Source organism: Magnolia sinica, chromosome 14, assembly GCF_029962835.1.
Source record: "Magnolia sinica isolate HGM2019 chromosome 14, MsV1, whole genome shotgun sequence".
NCBI lineage: Eukaryota > Viridiplantae > Streptophyta > Magnoliopsida > Magnoliales > Magnoliaceae > Magnolia > Magnolia sinica.
In genome coordinates this window covers 19614245-19632080 of record NC_080586.1, presented here as the reverse complement: position 1 = coordinate 19632080, position 17836 = coordinate 19614245, and the positions used below count along the sequence as shown (strand labels likewise).

At 41.0% G+C, this 17836-nt stretch overlaps 1 protein-coding gene across 2 annotated transcripts in view; it reads right to left on the bottom strand.

The window, feature by feature from the left end:
* The window catches only part of LOC131225235 (cullin-1), a 33154-nt gene that overhangs the window by 3209 nt on the left and 12109 nt on the right, over window positions 1-17836 (bottom strand). The window contains exons 4-19 of one of the 2 annotated variants that reach the window (XM_058220717.1): window positions 15801-15986; window positions 15564-15611; window positions 15279-15482; window positions 15111-15188; window positions 14801-14890; window positions 14602-14682; window positions 14425-14487; window positions 4358-4393; window positions 4191-4277; window positions 3944-4093; window positions 3774-3829; window positions 3514-3634; window positions 3167-3328; window positions 2933-3076; window positions 2617-2835; window positions 2341-2508 (exon numbers count right to left, since the gene is read on the bottom strand). In XM_058220717.1, coding sequence (XP_058076700.1) covers window positions 2341-2508; window positions 2617-2835; window positions 2933-3076; window positions 3167-3328; window positions 3514-3634; window positions 3774-3829; window positions 3944-4093; window positions 4191-4277; window positions 4358-4393; window positions 14425-14487; window positions 14602-14682; window positions 14801-14890; window positions 15111-15188; window positions 15279-15482; window positions 15564-15611; window positions 15801-15986 — 1893 coding nt within the window. Of the gene's footprint in view, window positions 1-2340; window positions 2509-2616; window positions 2836-2932; window positions 3077-3166; window positions 3329-3513; window positions 3635-3773; window positions 3830-3943; window positions 4094-4190; window positions 4278-4357; window positions 4394-4466; window positions 4518-14424; window positions 14488-14601; window positions 14683-14800; window positions 14891-15110; window positions 15189-15278; window positions 15483-15563; window positions 15612-15800; window positions 15987-17836 lie in introns of those variants that run through there. The other variant, XM_058220718.1, reaches the window with a different exon arrangement.

Sequence of the window (17836 nt, the reverse complement as noted above, 5' to 3'; positions counted from 1 at the left end):
GTACTCTAATTGTTGATGAATTGATCGATAAATCCAGTTAGACATTAAATAACTTTCCCGTGAATTGTCTGACTAGGACTATGTTTTAAAGTCCGTGGATGTATCGGCCCATTCACACAGGACTGAATATCTGTTTGAATTATTAGATGGTGTAGTTGGGGAATAGGAAAAGAATATATAGTCCAAATTATCATAGACAACACAACCTCCTACCTAGCCATTTGTGGCATTTTTTTTTTTGAAAAAGTGACTTTGTTTATTTTGGACACTATGCACAGCACATTGTATAGATTTAATTTTAAAGGAATACATAGGATGTGTATTAAAGTGATTGCCAAGGCTACAAAAAATAACTATATTTATATATAAGCATGCCCTTTTACACCATAATGTGAGAATTGTTACTTGCTTTGGGACCCCAATATGATTCATTCTGGTTCAGTTCATCAAATCACTCAATTGTGTTTTGAATCTTCCTGATGAGGACATCGTGCACACGCACGCCCGCACACCACCACCCCTACGCACGTACGTACACAGAAGGAGGACCCCACCATCGATCTGGCTCGATGACGACGTCCAGGGAGGGCCTCCTAGCTAAAAGATAAGTTTTGGTTCAGAAAAGTGGGCCCGATAGTCAAGAAAAGCCCATCATGGGATATCATGATTGTGGCCCATTCGTTGGATTGATTTCATATTTTAGGTTTTGCTTATTGTTATTATTTAGAACAATGTGAACGCTTTAGATTTCTCTATTTGGTTTTTTATTTTAGTTTACTTCATCGCTAAGTAATAGATTACGCACATGGTGCGAGTTTTGGGGTATAGGATTTTCCCTATAAATAGGCACCCCTTGTAGTTCTTTTGATTCATTGAAGTTAATAAAAAAATTCATGTTTTATTTTTCTGCTCTCTTCGTGAGTTGTGGAAGAATTCAAAAGTGGGTGCGAAACCCTCCCTTTTCGAACGGCTAACTACCGTGGTGCGAAGCCACATCGATCTCAATTCACCATCTTTTTTTTCATCTTCCCCCATCATCCGTACTTCGAATTTATCCTTTTGTTGCATCAGATTTCTTCATTACAGCAGGTTTCCAGATTTCGGCCCACAGGCGAGCTAAAACTTCGGCGGAGCACCGCGCACAAACCATACATCGGATCGAGCTGAGATTTGGGGGTTTTGGAGTCCATCCCTGGCCGACCAGGGCCAAGGTGGCCTTTTTCTGAATAGTAGGCCCCACACACGTGCGGCCGGGATCATACGCACGTCTGTCTGGGCCATTGTTGCTGTCCACACGCGGGATCATCTTTTGGCTCAAGTTTTTATCCTCTTTTATCCTCTCATAGCTGTTTTTCATAAATCCTAACCCTAGATTACATGATCCCTAATTGATTTGCCCCCTTTTATCACCTTAAGGTTCCTTGAATTGACATTAGGGAATCCCTTGGATTAGGGACTGATTTTTATGCATAAGTAGTTGATTTTATTTCCATTTGACATCATTTGGTTTATAATTTTTATTGGTCCAGTCCTAGCCTGTGTAGGCTTGGACCCGCATAGATTCCCCTTTTTAATTTTATGTTTGGATTTTCATGTGGGACGTGGAATTTGTGTGATTGTTTCTGAATTGGTAGGATCTAAGCCTGAAATCTTGCATATCATATTTAATTTTCCATGTCCTGCATCACATCCAATCCTCAAAATAATCTTACATCTAGTTTAAACATAGTTTCTAAGCCTCCTTCATTTTTTACATAAATGTAGGAAAAGAATGAAAAATTAAAATTTTCAAAATAGACCCTTAAAAGGTCGTGTTGCCCTATAATGGCGTATTGTCCCCATTAAAAATGCCGATACAGGGCGTTGTATCTGTCCGTAATGGCTGATACGGGCCTATATGGCCCATTACTTCATAACAGACTAATTCACCCCCACTATCATGTAATGGGGTGACCCTTTCCTTTATGTAACGGCTTTTACTTAATACCATGTCCAATGCACGGACCAGCCTGATTCTTGACCTTCACAGTAGGAATCAACCACTCAAACAAGCATTGTGAAGAGTAATCCTCTCTGTGGAAACCCTCTTTCAAGCTGTTTTGTAGCTGGTAGTCCACCTACGAAACACTCGGCCTTTCCGAGATGGACTTGGGCCTATGTTGGACAATGCAGGCCAGGCTCGGACAGAGCTTGGTCCGGCCTAGATCCGGCCATTGACACCCCTAAGGCAGTTGAATTTTCCATCTAAAGACAGCTCACACTGTACAGGTTGCTTAAGAGAACAATCACTACAGTTTTTTTTTTTTTTTTGAGAGAGAGAGAAGTGAATGTGCTAAATACCTTGAACATGCGTCCAAGCTGCTCGACACATTCCATTACCAACTGCTGATGACCCAAAACCTTCCGACTCTTCATGATTCGCACAATTGAGGCATCAATGGCATATCGCCTGTCCTTATCAACATCTTCAATAACTTTTTTCTTCTCATCCACTGGCGGGAGAGGAATCTGCATTTTGAAATGGATCATTTTATCTCTAGAGTCAAATTCGATCGATCAAATAGCAAACGTGCAGAGAAATGACAACATCCAAAGTATTTTGAAACAAGCCCAGACCTTTATCCTCCTCATCTTATCAGTGAACTTGGAATTGAACTCGAAATAGTCAGTCGGAGAGATTGTTTTTGTATTTGGCTCCTTCGTAAGAATCTTGTATTTCGCGCATGACAAAGAATGGAGCAATCTAACTATGTCATCATCTGTCAAGTTTAACTGAGTCATGATCTCTGAATAACTCAATCTATCTGAAGCATTGAACAGTAGCAGTGCAGAGGCCTGAAAACAAGAACATAAAAGCTCAATAATATACTTACAGCCCATGAATCCAACCAAACAGCTCATCCATTTGATACAAGCATGGCCAAGCACTTACCTGATAAGTTGTCACTATCAACTCCATAGTTTTGGGTTCAAACTTGCCATTGATGTTACAAGTACCCAAAGAGTATATCCACGTAAGTTTTCTATGTTTTGTTTTGGTTTGATAAAACTCCTTGAAAACTTCTACGCATTTAACCTGAAATGAAATTGCAGAGTAACCTTCTTGCTATAGAAACTAAAGTCACTAAAGGTTGAATACTCGAGAAACACAAAGGTAAATGATTACCATCTCTGCAGGGAGATTGAGATCAAATGATTTGTAACTTGGCCAGAATCCAGTAGTTAGGACAGTGACTGTCAAGTCGATTCCGGGATTTGCTTGCGGGTTACTGTTAAGGTATTCCTCAAAACTGGCTTGGTTTTCCCTGGCTAATGTCAAATCCGTGACCTGAATGAAGTGGCATGAATACCAGTTAATGCTCAGATTATATTTACAATTTAAAATTAAAAAATTAAAAATTAAAAAATTAAAATTAAAAAATTAAAATTAAAATTAAAAAGAGTTCTTTTTTTATCCCTTTTTGAATCGCACACAAGAGTTCTGTTTCAATCACGATAACTCAGAAAACAGACCATTCCCTCCATCTTTGAGGTGAACTGCCCACCACACTGTTGCTTCAGCTTCGTTAAAATACTCCTCTCATGGTCATCATTGGCACTTTTGTCAAATAGGAGACGGCGTGCAAGCTTCTTCCTGCAAATTAGTTGGATGATGATATCACCAACAGACAATATATATATAATTTTAAAGGCAGCATATGGTACAATTGGCAGGATTCACAAAGATAGAATGAAAGTAGAATCACGCCATGCTCAGCAAAAGGGAACCTTACCTATAGAATTCCGCGAAAAGGTCTTTATCGCTAATATATGCAAGCAGTTTTACTACCTACAGAAAATAAAGAATTCAGCACGAAAAAGGCAAGCATCAGAAGAAATAAAACATTAACAAATGCCAACCATGAAAAATAAAAAATAAAAATAAAAATGAAAGAGGGGTTACTTTTTCAAGTGTCTCCTCAATGGCTTCATCACTTAATTTCTCGCTCCCACCCTTTTTCAGGATATTATCACAAAAAGTAGCCAGCAATTCTGCACTGGAGCTGCCTGCAACGCCCTTATTGCAGAATACCTCAAAAGCCTCTTTTAATGCCTGTTGGAAGCAAACAACAACTTTTTTTTTAATAATTAGATAATCAGAACCAGATAATCAATGTCATCCGTTCAACCAGAACAACTGCAATAAATACCTTGTGGAAAAGTGAGTGGTTCATGAAACAGTCATTCACATACACCAAGTACTTGTCATGCAGCTCAATAACTTTCCTAACAAAAACCTGGAGACCGGCAAACATTTCAAATTCCAGCAATGCCAACTAATTCAATCATGATACAGCATGACAGTTATAAGAATTACCTGTTCTTGCAAGCCAACGATATCCTTTTTCTCAGCCTGTGAAGAATATAATAGTCAGCAATACTTCTTTCCAATCACGAAAGTCGTACATCTAGCTGATATATGGCCCACTGATATATATGTATCATGGCACATGATCATGTGCCACACAGAATTGAAACTAAGAAGAAAAAAAATCAGTAAACACCACAGCATCAGTGTTGTCAAAATCCTACGATTTATGATCTGAATCCCACCTTTGAATCTCTTTTTATATGAATCCTGTGATTTTATGATTTCAATCCTACGATTAACCATTCAAATCCCGACTTACGATTCAAAGTATACTTGTTTTCTTCTATTTTAAGCTTTGCTTGGCTTCATTTTTATGTTTTTAAATTCGTGGGGGGGCTTTAAGAATCATTTAGGAAAAAAAAAAAAAAAAAGATTCGTTTACAAAAGGAAAATTATTTTATTTTATTTTATTTTATTTATTTTTATTTTTTTTTGTAATAAGAGATTAAATTATATTTTTTTTTCTTCAATGTTAAATCGTAGAGCTTTTTTTTTTATGATATCTTACTTCTTAACTGGTCAAAACACCAAATTGATGTATGACTTATTTGGAATGTTTTTATGGATGGGAAAGATCTTGTTGACGAATATGTAGTGTTATGATTTATGATGGTTGGAAATCAAAATAGCTTATGTCGTCAGTCCACATAATCAAATGCCGCTTTTCCAGTGTGATTACGCATTCAAGAAAGGTAACAAGAACATAAATTATTAAAGGATCCTTGTATGTTTTTAAGGAAAAATTCTTGACAGGGAAAAAAAAAAGAACAAAAAGAAAAGAAAGAAAAAATCCTTAAACACTATCATGACATGGTATTACTTAATACATATTGATGGCAAAAGGTTGATTGCAGAGTTTTTAATTTTTCTGATTTATTTATATTTTCATATTTTTAAGAAAATCATAAAACCTTTTACAATTTACAATACGCTTTGTGATTCAATACAACCCAACCCCTATTACGATTTGGGATACGGTATCAATTTTGACAAAATTGCACAACATCTAGTAGATATTCAAACTAAAGAGTTTTCTGAAAGTTCAGTTTTCACTTCAATTCGAGCTTTGATTCAAACTTTGGACCCATCAACTAATCCTTCCTCACACAGTTTAGCCATCATCCTACTAAGAGCTTCTACTACTACAAATAAAGATAGAGACAGAGAGTCTGCCTAACGGAGACCCCTTCATCCTCAAAAGAATCCCTTGGGAGAACCATTAATCAATGCAGAGAAGAACGCTGATCGTATGCATTTTCGCATCCACTTCCTCCACTTCACTCCAAAAGAAATTCTCCGCAAATGTAGTAAAGGAAATCCCAATCCACATGATCACATACGCCTTTTCCATCTCAAGCTTGTAAAGAACTCTTGGTCTACCCTCCCTGTCTATTGTCTATGAATTCATGAGTAATGAGCACCCTATCTAGAAATTTTCCTCCGTGGACCAATGCCCCTTGTGGACTTAAGATCATAGCCCCCAAGACCCTTCACAGCCCAGTTGCAAGAATTATCACCAAGATTTTTTTTTTTAATAAATAAATTATTTTTTTTCCAAAAGTAACGGTTTATTAAAAGAGAAAAAACAGACAAAGAAGTTCTGTTGAGATGGCAGAACGAGGATTACAAGCCTAAAAACAAAAGATTACAGCCCTTAAGACTAGAAACATTGGCCACCCATTCGATAAGAAGTTTTTTAGCCCGAGATCCCACTGCTTGAGCCGTAGATTGAGAGTTGTTGAATCATCGGTCATTTCTTTCCGTCCAAACACGACCGTCCAAACAGCCCACCAAATAGCGAGGATCCCCATTCTCCAAATATGCGATTTGGTCTTCCCTAATTTAAACCCATGCCAATACGATATTAAGGAAGAGGCGGTCTAAGGAATACACCTGCAGACATCAAATCTTTTGAAAAAATCCAGCAGAATGTGAGAAATGAACGCACAGTGGACCAACAAATGATCGGCCGTCTCTTCATCATTCATGCAACAAAGGCAGATATTAGGAAGTTGCATGCCTCTCTTCTTCAGGTTGGCAACCATGAGAATTCGATTCCTAGCCACTAGCCAGCCGAAACAGATAAACTTGGGGTGAGCCTGGTACTTCCAAATAAAAGGGTGCGCCGATGGAGCTGGAGTTGTGGAGGGAGAAAGAAGAGAGTAAAGCGACCTCACCAAGAAAAGGTTGGATTTATCCCCCTTCCACAATAATTTGTCTAGCTCATTCCGGATCAGCGACGCCATGGAGAGGCAATTGAGAAGATCGACGTATTCCCCCACCTCCCAATCGTTTAGATTCCTAGTGCAACTTATTTCCCATACTAAGCCGGAATCGGTCTGAGAGAAGAAACAGTGGACCGGGCTATCTTTAATAACAGCAACGCGATAGATGTTATGGAATCTATTTTTAAGAGCCGTTTCGCCGAGCCAGTGATCCTCCCAAAATCTAATAGTTGCTCCGTTCCCGAGCTGCTACCCGATATTCTGCACCACTGACTTTTTTGCATGCAATATTCCTTTCCAGATAGAGGAGGCTCTGTAACGCGAAGAATCTTTCGTCCACCAGCCCCCAGGAGACGACCCATATTTTCCTTTAATCACCAAGTTCCATAAGGCGTCCGTCTCTATTCCCAACCTCCAAGTCCATTTGCCAAGGAGGGCACGGTTGATCACCTTTAGGCTCCTAATGCTTGCTCCACCATCCTTGAAGTGGGAGCAAACTTCTTTCCAATCCACCAGATGGATTTTTTTCTGGTTCTCCTTGCCACTCCAAAGGAAGTCTCTTCTCAGATTGTCTATTTTATCCAGAACATGAGAAGGACACTTAAACAAGGACATAAAATAGATGGGGATATTGGACAGCGCTGCCTTGATAAGAGTGATCCTTCCCCCAATAGACAGATAGTGGCCCTTCCATGAGGCGACCATTTTGTGGAATTTCTCTACCACTCTGTCCCACATGGGCTTGGGAGCGGGGCCTAACGCAAGCAGGAGGCCTAAGAACATAGTTGGGAAGGAAGCGGGAGAGCAGCCGAAGATGTTTGCATAAGAGGATAGGTCGTCATCAAAGCAATTGACGTCGAAGACTCTGGATTTGGCCATATTGATTCTTAAACCCGAGACCACCTCGAAGCACCTTAAGGTGGTCTGCAGATTTTCCAAAGAAACTGAGTCTGCCTCCATCATGATCAGGGTATCGTCAGCGAATTGTATGTGCGAGATTGACGAATTTACGCCTAGAATCGATACACCTTTGAAGAGACCGGTACATTCACCTTTAATGAGCATCTAGGACAAGGCTTCTCCAATCATGAGGAATAAAAGCGGATAGAGGGGATCGCCTTGGCGAAGCCCTCTAGAGCTTCGGAAAAAACCTTTGGGAGTGCCGTTAAGAAGGATCAAAAAATGGGCCGATTCGACGCATGCTTTGATCCACCGTTTCCACTTATCACTGAAACCCATCTGATCAAGCATATAGTATAAAAAGTCCCAATCAAAATGATCATACGCCTTTTCAATATCCAATTTGAGGGAAATATATTTGTTCCCCGACCTGTGCCAAGAATGAAGGACTTCGTTAGCAATGAGAGCGTCGTCGATGATTTGTCTTCCCTTGATAAATGCATTCTGATATTTGGAAATGAGTTTGTCCATGACTGACGATAGTCTAGAGGATAGGATTTTAGCCAAGATTTTATAGGGGCTGCCAATGAGGCTGATGGGCCTAAAATCGGTAAACAAGGAAGCGTCGGTCACTTTGGGCAGGAGGGCAATAAAGGAAGCACCTAAACCTTTAGACAACTTGCTCCTGGAGTAGAATTCATGTAAAAAATTCATAACATCGCAACGAATTGTGTCCTAAAAGGTTTGGAAGAAGCTCATGGGGTATCCATCGGGGCCTGGGGATTGATTTGTCTCCACCCATCGCACTGATAGCCGCTAAGGTTTCTTCCTCGGAGAAAGGAATTTCCAACAGATCCGCTTCAGCAACTTGAAGGGAGTGGAAAGGAATACCATCAAGTTGAGGTCTATTCCAACCCTCCGCAGTATAGATGGATCTGAAGTGAGCTACTGCGCAAGTGGCGATTTCATCCTTATCATCGATTTGTCTTCCATCAACTGAAATACTGTAGATGGCTTTAGCCAGAGCTTTCATACTAGCAATGCTGTGAAAATACCTTGTGTTTCTGTCGCCCTCGCTTTCAGTTTCTAAGAAATTTCGTCTTCAAGAACCCTGGAGGATGTCCTGGATAATTTGGATGCGCCTGGATAGGATATGAAGAGGAATTTCGGTGCCGTCGATATTAGAGTCTATTAGCTGCAATTCCGAAAAGAGAGCATCGCTTTCTTGATCTCTCTTTCGAAGCTCATCTTCCTTCCAGAGTTTTATTTTTATCTTCAAAAGTCTAAGCTTGCACAGCAGACTGTGACCAGCAAAACCGGCAACTTGAAAGGACGACCACCACTCCTCAATTCTCTGTTTAAAGCCATCGATCGCAAGCCAGGCAGAATTGAATTTAAACAGTTTCAGGCCCCAATTATCGCCGTCCCACGAAAGAAGAATCGGACAGTGGTCAGAAGTCAATCTGGGGAGAGCAATCTGGCAAATAGATGGAAACACATCGATCCATTCCGTGGATAGGAGGAACCTATCAAGCCTGGATTGAATCGAAGTTCAACGCCCATCAGTCCATGTGAATTTGGCGCCAGAGAGAGGGAGGTCGACCAGCTGCTGTTGTTGGATCTAATCCGAGAAGGCAAGCATGGCCGGGTTCGCTCTCCTCTTTCGGGAATGTTCCTTCGATAATCGGATCACATTGAAGTCTCCCACAAAACAGCAGGGACCTGAAAATGATTGTTTGGTAGCTGTCAACTCATCCCAAAAGTTCTGCCTCGCAGAATCATCATTAGGACCATAAACAACAATGATAAGACAACAGAAATTGGATGACTTATCTTGGAGGATGATTGTTGCCGAATAAACGCCCGTGACCAAATGTTGCAAGTCCCACTGAGATGATTTCCAGGCAACAAGAATGCCTCCTGAAGAGCCATCAGCGTCCCGAGTGACGAATTTGGCGTCGTTGGCATGCCATAAAGTAGCCAGGAGTCTATCAGAGAAAATAGGGACTTTAGTTTCCTAAAGGCATAAGATGTCCGGGTTCTTACGCCTGATGGATTCCTTGATGAGGCCCCCGCTTCTGCTTGGAGTCCACCCCACGAAGGAGAAGATTTTCATTGAGAAACCACTCTGCCCCGAGCACCCTTTCTTCCACGTCTAGAGGTAGGCGCGGGAGATGTCACTTACTGAGATTGCAAATTGAAGAGCTCCCTATTGGAGAAGGAACGATTCTGTTGTTTTATCGGATTCTTGGTCGGAGCAAGAGGTCTTCCTCTGTCTTTAATGTATTGGAACAGGCCGAAATAATCTTTTGTCCTGTCGCCAAAAGATAAGCCCAGAGATCGACCGACATGGCCGACAACATCCCTGATCCACCTCTTGTTTTGCATTTTATCAAAAATTTCCTCACGGCTTTTGCCCTTCATGGACACCGTGTTGTCAGTCTGTTGATGGGAGGGTTCTGTTCTCATCTGGAGTGGTTCAGCGATAATGAGCTCACTAGGACACTCCTCTTGCAACAGAGTCAGAGGTCCCATGTCTGCCCAATCCTGTCTCTTGGATGCTGAAGTGGAGGGAGAGGAAGGGCAGGACGAAGCGCCTTGAGATTCTGAAATAAGATTCTCCGAAAAATCCCCACGGGATTGACTGTCTTCCATAGGCGTCGGATGGATATGATGAGAAGAAAGGGGTAAGTATCGAGATGGGTTTTTAGTGAGGGTATGAGGTGGTATCGAGGATTGGGATACGATAGGCGAAGGACTCGGGTTGCGAGGAACTAATTCGGCTACTGTGAGAGTGGGCCATTTGCTGTGAGGAAGATGGATTCGGGTCGAAAACAGACCTGGAGCCACTGACCCGATTTCGTTTAGGGAGGTGAGCCTCGGAGAAGCTATGTGGGCATCCACGTGTACGGATCTGATGCAATCTTCAGAAATAGCAGAGGACACGTGATGCCCGGAGGAGATCGAAGAGTTGTCATCATGAATGCTTTTCGGGAAGTGGAATGGCGGCAAGTTGTGTGGCTGCCTCTCCTTCGCAGGATCCTCCAAACGCAGGAGGGTCGTAGATTTCGATCCACGTGTCGCTAACTCCGGAAGGCGCCGAAACTTCTCTCTCACGGAAGGAGAAGCGTCAGCAATACGAAAAGAGGGAGGTCTCGGGGAGCTGCCACGTGGCTAGGAGGACGACATCAATCTATCGTGACAGACTGCGGTAGCAGGCGATTTGAAAGCACCATGCTTCGGTACTCCGCCGATGCATGGAGATAGTGCTCCATCTTCTCTGTTGAGATCCTGGAATTGCTCCGGTGAGAAACAGCCAATGTCTCTGGCACTTCTAACATCACCCCACCTGAGATGATTAGAATGAGGATCTTCCTTTTGAACCGGAAGTAAAACTATCCGATTATCCGCCTTAACACGAATGTGGTCGGGAAGGGGGGTTCCTTTCTTCCTTCGGACTCGAGCTCTAATTACACTGAGCTCTACCCCTAGTTGAGTTTTTGAATCCATTTCCAGAATAAAACCTAGAGTGGATGCTGCTGATATAAGGAATTCGTCGTACCAAAATTCCAACGGAACATCCCATATGAGAACCCATATATTTTCTTTACCAAAAATGGAGAATTCCTCCCACGGCATGATATTAGCAATCGGACCAGATTTGTGAATATTCCCCACTGTCGAAAGAAAATCGGGGTAAGGCCTAGACAAACTTTAACCCAAAGAGCATTAGAGTCGATGGGTTTAAGATCGGAATTCCCGCATTGAAAGCCTGTTTTTTCTTTGATCCAGTCCCTGACGATGGGAATAGATGCTCCCTCCTTCATGATGATGACTGCGGAATTGGCCAGTTCTGCTGTGTTTTTCTCGAACTTGACTTGATCAATAGAAAGGGTGCCAACCGAAACATCTTCTCCATCTGCTTTGAGAGACTGCTGAGAGGAGTTGAAGATGGGTTCCTCTAACATCGTAGAAGAAGGGGAGGGATCTTCTTATCACCAAGATTTTTTTGAGGAAAAATTCTTTCAACCTTCTTTCTTAGAGATCAAGGCAACAAATAAGATGCCCACAGATAACTTTTCCTTCTAGTAAAGTTGGAAACAAAACTCATGATTCCATCATTTACCTCATACCAAAACACTAAAAAACATGGAAACCATCTGGGCAAGGCACTTTATCTTCCCTACTCTGACACTACCACCTTTACCTCGTCCTCCCCATTTGAGAGCTCCAACCAGTCCACCTACTACTTGGAGGTTTGGTTAAAAGATTATCAAGCTTTGGCCTAACCTGCTTTTGTCACCAAGTCTGCATAAAATTTCACATTGCTTCTCAAAATCTCTGATCACCCTTCTAACTAGGTACTGCTCCTGCTTCAAATCCCCATTTCAGTCTCTCGCTCCCGCTCCCACTCCCGCTTCCTAATTATTTATACTTGTTGACATTTTGAAAGAGACACTTCTCGGCTCCTGCACCCAAATCTGATGCTGCTTTGCTTCACACTTCGTGCAAATATAGTTTATGATATTTCCTGCAGGAATAAACTAAACTTATTCTGCATATCAGATCTGATGCTTCTATATGGGACTTGGGAGGTTTCCGGAAACCCCTCTATCATGTGAAATTATGGAATTTCCCTTCTCGATATCATTTCCCCAAAGGTTAAGTTCATTTCCCATTCGCATTGTCAATCCATCTGCTGGAAAGCTATATATTTCACGTGCTGACGCAGACATTTTAATTTGAAAAAGCCAAGCCTGATCAATGGAGATTCCACCCCCCTTTTGTTTTTTGTTTTTCTTTCCTTTTTTTTAATGAATGGGTGATTTTATTAATCAAACAAGACAATAAACATTAACAAAACCAAGAAAAGTATACAATGGACAGCACAGAGGCATGACAAAAGGAGAAGCCAAAAAATTGGCAAATGGCGTTAGCATGGTACAAAAATTCATGCTATCCCAACTTAGCCTTGCAATCCTTTCCCGTGCCAATTCCCTTCGCTTTCCCACAATATCACATCCCAGCTCATGTAAAACTGGTTCTGCTGGATTCCCCTTGACTGACTATCTAATGTGGTCCAATCCACAATCAGCCTGAAAATTCCGTTCGACACTGTCACTGAAGAACACTCTTTTTCCCTTTGAAAATATGATCACTTCTCCTTCCATAGGAACCATACTGTCGCTTGAAGCGCATACAACCAATCATCCTTCCCACTGGCTTCCACTTGATTCCTTTCAACCCTGAAAAGAGCTCCCCAACTGTCATTGTATTGGCTCAATTCACCCCATAGTTTCTGAATATTGGCAGAGTAACATGTGAGCAGCTCTCCTCTGCTTCTCGGCACACTGGACATCTATTAAGCATTTGAATCCCTCTTCTCCACAGTTTATCAATGGGTAGAATGCTGTCTGCATGCTTCCCAATGCAAGACGTTTACTTTCATTGGGAGTCTTCCAGCCCAATCCGCTGAAGAAGCCAAAACCACCAACGATATGCTGCTCTTGGATGCCTTCTGTCTAACCTGACTGTAAATTTCCTGCTAGGATCTAACGTCCATACCCTTTTATCACTCTCCTCCTTGCATGCGCTCCCATCTGTCGCTATCAACAGGGACCAGTGATCCATGGATCATCAAACACGATGCTCCATACTCAATGTCATTCATGATCTCCATGTTGTCCCCCATTAATGTTCATCCTATGACACTTGCCCCACTCATTTCCTCCTCCCAAACCATCCTAATATTCGTGCGTGAGTCCTCAACCCACAGCATAATTTCGGTGGGGTTCTGTTGCTCCTACAAATCTTCATTCTCACGAAAAGGACCATTTCTCAGTTCGGAGTTCTCTTGTCAATTTCATCCCACTAGCCCTTATCACGAGGGAATTGTGTGAAGAGCATCTTCAATCCAAACATCGAGAGGCAACCCCATACAGCTTCATCTAGACCCCATTTTGTTCCAGCATTCCTGATTGACAATCCAAGCATTTTATTGGGTCATCATAGTCTCCCCCCCAACATCCTTTCTACTTCCTCTTCCAAGTCGAGCTCAATCCACACCTCCATGTTGTCTAATCTCCTTGCACACATGCAGAAGCCATGGATGTTCCTTTGGAATGCCCATGACAGCAGCTATGAGCTATCTGATCTCCAATCATGTTAAAGCACCAAGACATCATTGCTTTTCTAACAGGCACTACCCATCATGGGGATAGACTCAGATGTGAGAAGGACAACAGCTACGATAATGGCGATATATTGTTTTCAAACATGGTAACCCATTGTCATCACTGTTGTCCTCATCATCATATCATTGTCCCAACTATTTCGGGTCAGCAAGGAATTCGTGTAAGTGCTTGGAGGTTCTATGACCAACTGCCTGCCTGACTAAAACGCTCCCTTTAACTAGATTTTGGCACCTGGCTCATTACTTCAAGTCAAAGTTAAATTGCAATAACAATGGATGATTTAAATTTTGCCAGTGGTCCAAAATAAGTTGTTGATGTGGCTTGCCTGACAATTGGACAAGAATGATTGCAGGCCAGGTAATCAGGTGCAACCCACTGAACACAAATCTCATATGTCCCACACATGTCAGATAATGCACATCTCAGCTCCACTGCATTTCCAAAAAGTAACGAAAATTTAATTGTCCCAGGTGCATTAAGATTGACTATCATACCGAGTACTATTAAGTATCAACAGATACACTTAATCTTAGACCAGTAACCTATCAAAATGTTTTAGCACCAGGGGACTAAAGCACTTTTTGATTGAAAAAACCACAAAATCATATCAAAGTGCCAAACAGGAATGCGCTTGACAAGAGATGGATTCAAATAATTTATGGATGAGTTCAGAGAAGCAATTAAAATGACTCACCTTCTTGTTGCTTGCTGCATCTTCTGCTTGTTTGACCAGGGCTGTACCTTCGGCAGTAACGTGCTGCATGAATAATAAAAAAAAAAAAACTCAGAAACCATAAAATGCAGGATGCATAACCTAGCAGATACTTTGGAGTCATAAAACTATACCATCGGTTCAAGTAAAAACACTCACCCGTTTAAATATTTGAGAAACGGGATCTAGACCTCGAGGTATTCTGCAAAAGAGCCTATACATCCTTGAGAGGTCATCCACCTAGCACAGAAAATGAAGAATATCATTGTTAACTAGATTCCAAAGCAATGCTCAAGCCTCAAGCTACCGAAGCAATGTGACCAGCAGTGAACAAAACAATATGCATCTCAAGTCATACCTTGTCATCTCTAAGCAAGGCATGACATCCAGAATGTTCTTTTTCAAGCAGTTGGCTTGCATATACAAACAGTAACTCATGTTGCACTTTCTACCAAAAGAGAAATGAATAACAAAAGAATTGGAAAAAGTTAGATTCCTTCCTCGAAGATGAGCTCATTATAGCAAAAAAAAATAAAAATAAAATAAACTAAATGAGTTAACATGTGCCCCCTATCTTCCTTTTATTTAATGATATTCCTTTCCCAAGCCTAGCTAACAAGAATCGAGACACAAACATGCCAAATGGACTCAAATAAACAGCAACAAACCTCCAATAACTTCTGCTCACTACTGGAATGCAAGTAATGAGAAACCCTATCCTTCTCCCGTTTTAAGCATTCCTCGGCCTGAGAGTTGCCACGAAACCCATTGAATATCATCCTGACTGGTAACACACGCAATTTAACGAACAGCATAAAACCTTCAGCAAGAATTACCTTTAACATGTAATCTGGACAGGAATCCTCCAAAATCCAGTATGAAGCCTTCCGAGAATAATAAGCAGCGGTATCTTTAAGCATGGTTGCTTCAAAGTCATTTTCATAGTACTGCATACTACCCATCCCAATTTCAACAAAAATATCTAGGACATTTTTTAACAAGGCCCGATCAATTTGCTCCCCCTCACGTTCTTGATCAATCTGGTGCACAAACATTCAGCTAATTTACCTTGAACAGGAAATGTACTTAATTTATATAACCAAACAATTGGGTCAATGTACCAAAGAGATAACAGCATCTCTAACTTTTACGTTAATCTCCTTGTAGACCTGAAGTTAGAAAACAAAAAATCAATTCATTTGATAGCATCAATAAAGCTAGGCAGGAAAAGAGGCGGGTCAGATAGGTAATACCATAATCAATATGGAAACACTCAACTCAAAAGGCAAACACTCTAAAATAAAGGGCCAAATTTTATTTTTTAAAATGAAATGTAGGAGCATAAAATGTTTAAATACCAGATCCCGGAAGCATGTGAGACCAACTTCATTCAGTGCAGGAAGTGACCTCCGAGCAATGAAGTAACGGTCAAGATAAAAAAAGAAGCGTGAAAGCCATCTGACCATAACTTTATGATTCGCCCACCTTTTCACAAGTTCTCTTAGCATAAATTCATCGTGCTTCTCCCTTAAAGATGGCAATACCTGAGTAGGAAACAAAGCTATCAATTTTTTTTATTTTTTTTTTAAGGATCACTAAGCTATCAATGTTAATGTGAAACACATACAATTTTTTATGTTAGTGAGAAGAAGATATGAACAGATTGCACACTTTTAGTAACGAAAACTGAAAATTACAAATGAACCTCTACAGCAGGCAAGTAGTCCAAAATAAAGATCAAGAGTTATGTAAAAGAATCACCAAACAGATTGAGAGCATAGTTTTCAGTTTATGTTTCCATAAAACCTGAGCAATTACAATCTCACATGAGAGATCAACATTAAATTCATAATACCTTCCAAAACGTGGCATGCTATAAGACAGAACAGCGAAAGACATAAGGGTTAACAAGAAAGGATGCTATACAGAAAGCATACAAGCATAATCACTCATATTTGGAAATTTTGCATCCAGCTGGTGATAGAAATGTATATCTACCAAAATTAGACTCCAAGCACTCATAAGCAATCATCCTAATATGGCCAATGATATTGTACACATGGATGGAGGTCAACTAATCAATGAGAAATACATCACAAAGATTAGCAGCCCATTTGGAACCTTTCCCAAGTGAGCGAGACCCAGGACTTGCTTGCTCCAGAGGGTAATCTGTTGATCATAGTGTTCGGATGATGTCATATAATCCGGACTTTTTCTTTCGTGCATTTTCCTTTTTTGTTTCTTGGTTTCTGAGCGTTTCTTTCGGGTGAGCATGGTTGCACCAAATATCTTGAAATGTCATGATATTTTACACCACATTAGACTACTTTTTTTTTTGATAGATAATATAAATTGCTATAAACAGCCCCGCAAAGCGGGAAAAGAATACAAAGAAAGAAAAGCCACGCCACACTACAAAACACACCGGACCACCAGCCTAAACTGAAGCCGCCCAACTGGACACTAGCCCTACAATCCTACAAATGAGAGCATCAACCCCCACCTTCTCTTTTTGAAAACAACGGCCATTCCTAGGCCCCCAAATAGCCCAAAAAACCCACATCGAAATCAACAGGCACTTAGCTTTCACTGATTTTCCCACTCCCCCACATGAAGTCTTCCACCGACCTTGGCATAACCCAATCCACCTAAAGAAAACAGAAAAAATGAGCCCACACTTTACATGCGTAAGAGCTAGTCTTACAAATCTAGGAAATAAATCTTGAAGAGCACAATCTCCATGCCATCTATCAACCCAGAAACGAATGCGACAACCATCACCCAAAGAGAAAGCAATCCTTTGAAACATGAGATGCTCTGTCGCAGCAACCACTTTCCAAACGTAAGAAGCCTTATAAAGTGAAGACCCCTTCACCAACCAACCGCCCTTTTGAACCCCATATTTAGGGCCTGTTTGTTTTTTCAAAGCCAGTGTATTTACACTGTAAATAGGTAATTATTACGTTTCACCGTGTTTGAAAATTCATAGGAATCTGTGCTTTTGAAACCGGTTCAAAAGAGATAATTTTAATTTTTGAACCGTACGGTAATGTATATGATATATCCTTTCCATCCATCTGTTTTACTACAATATTTAGAAGTATGAGACAAAAAATGAAGCAGATCCAACACTCAAGTGGCCCACACCAAAAGAAACAGTGGCCTCGCAAAGTTTTTAACAGTAAGTATTCGATTCCCTTTTTCGTATGGCGTGGTCCACTTGAGTTTTGGATATGCCTTATTTTTTTGCTCATGCTATAAATTCAACTGGCATAATGGATGAACGGTGTGGATAAGCGAAATGCATCATAGTGGGACCCACAGATATTTGTTAATGTTCTCGGTTTTCGTGTCAAAAAAGTAAGTAGTCATATTAGGTACGGACGAAAATGTT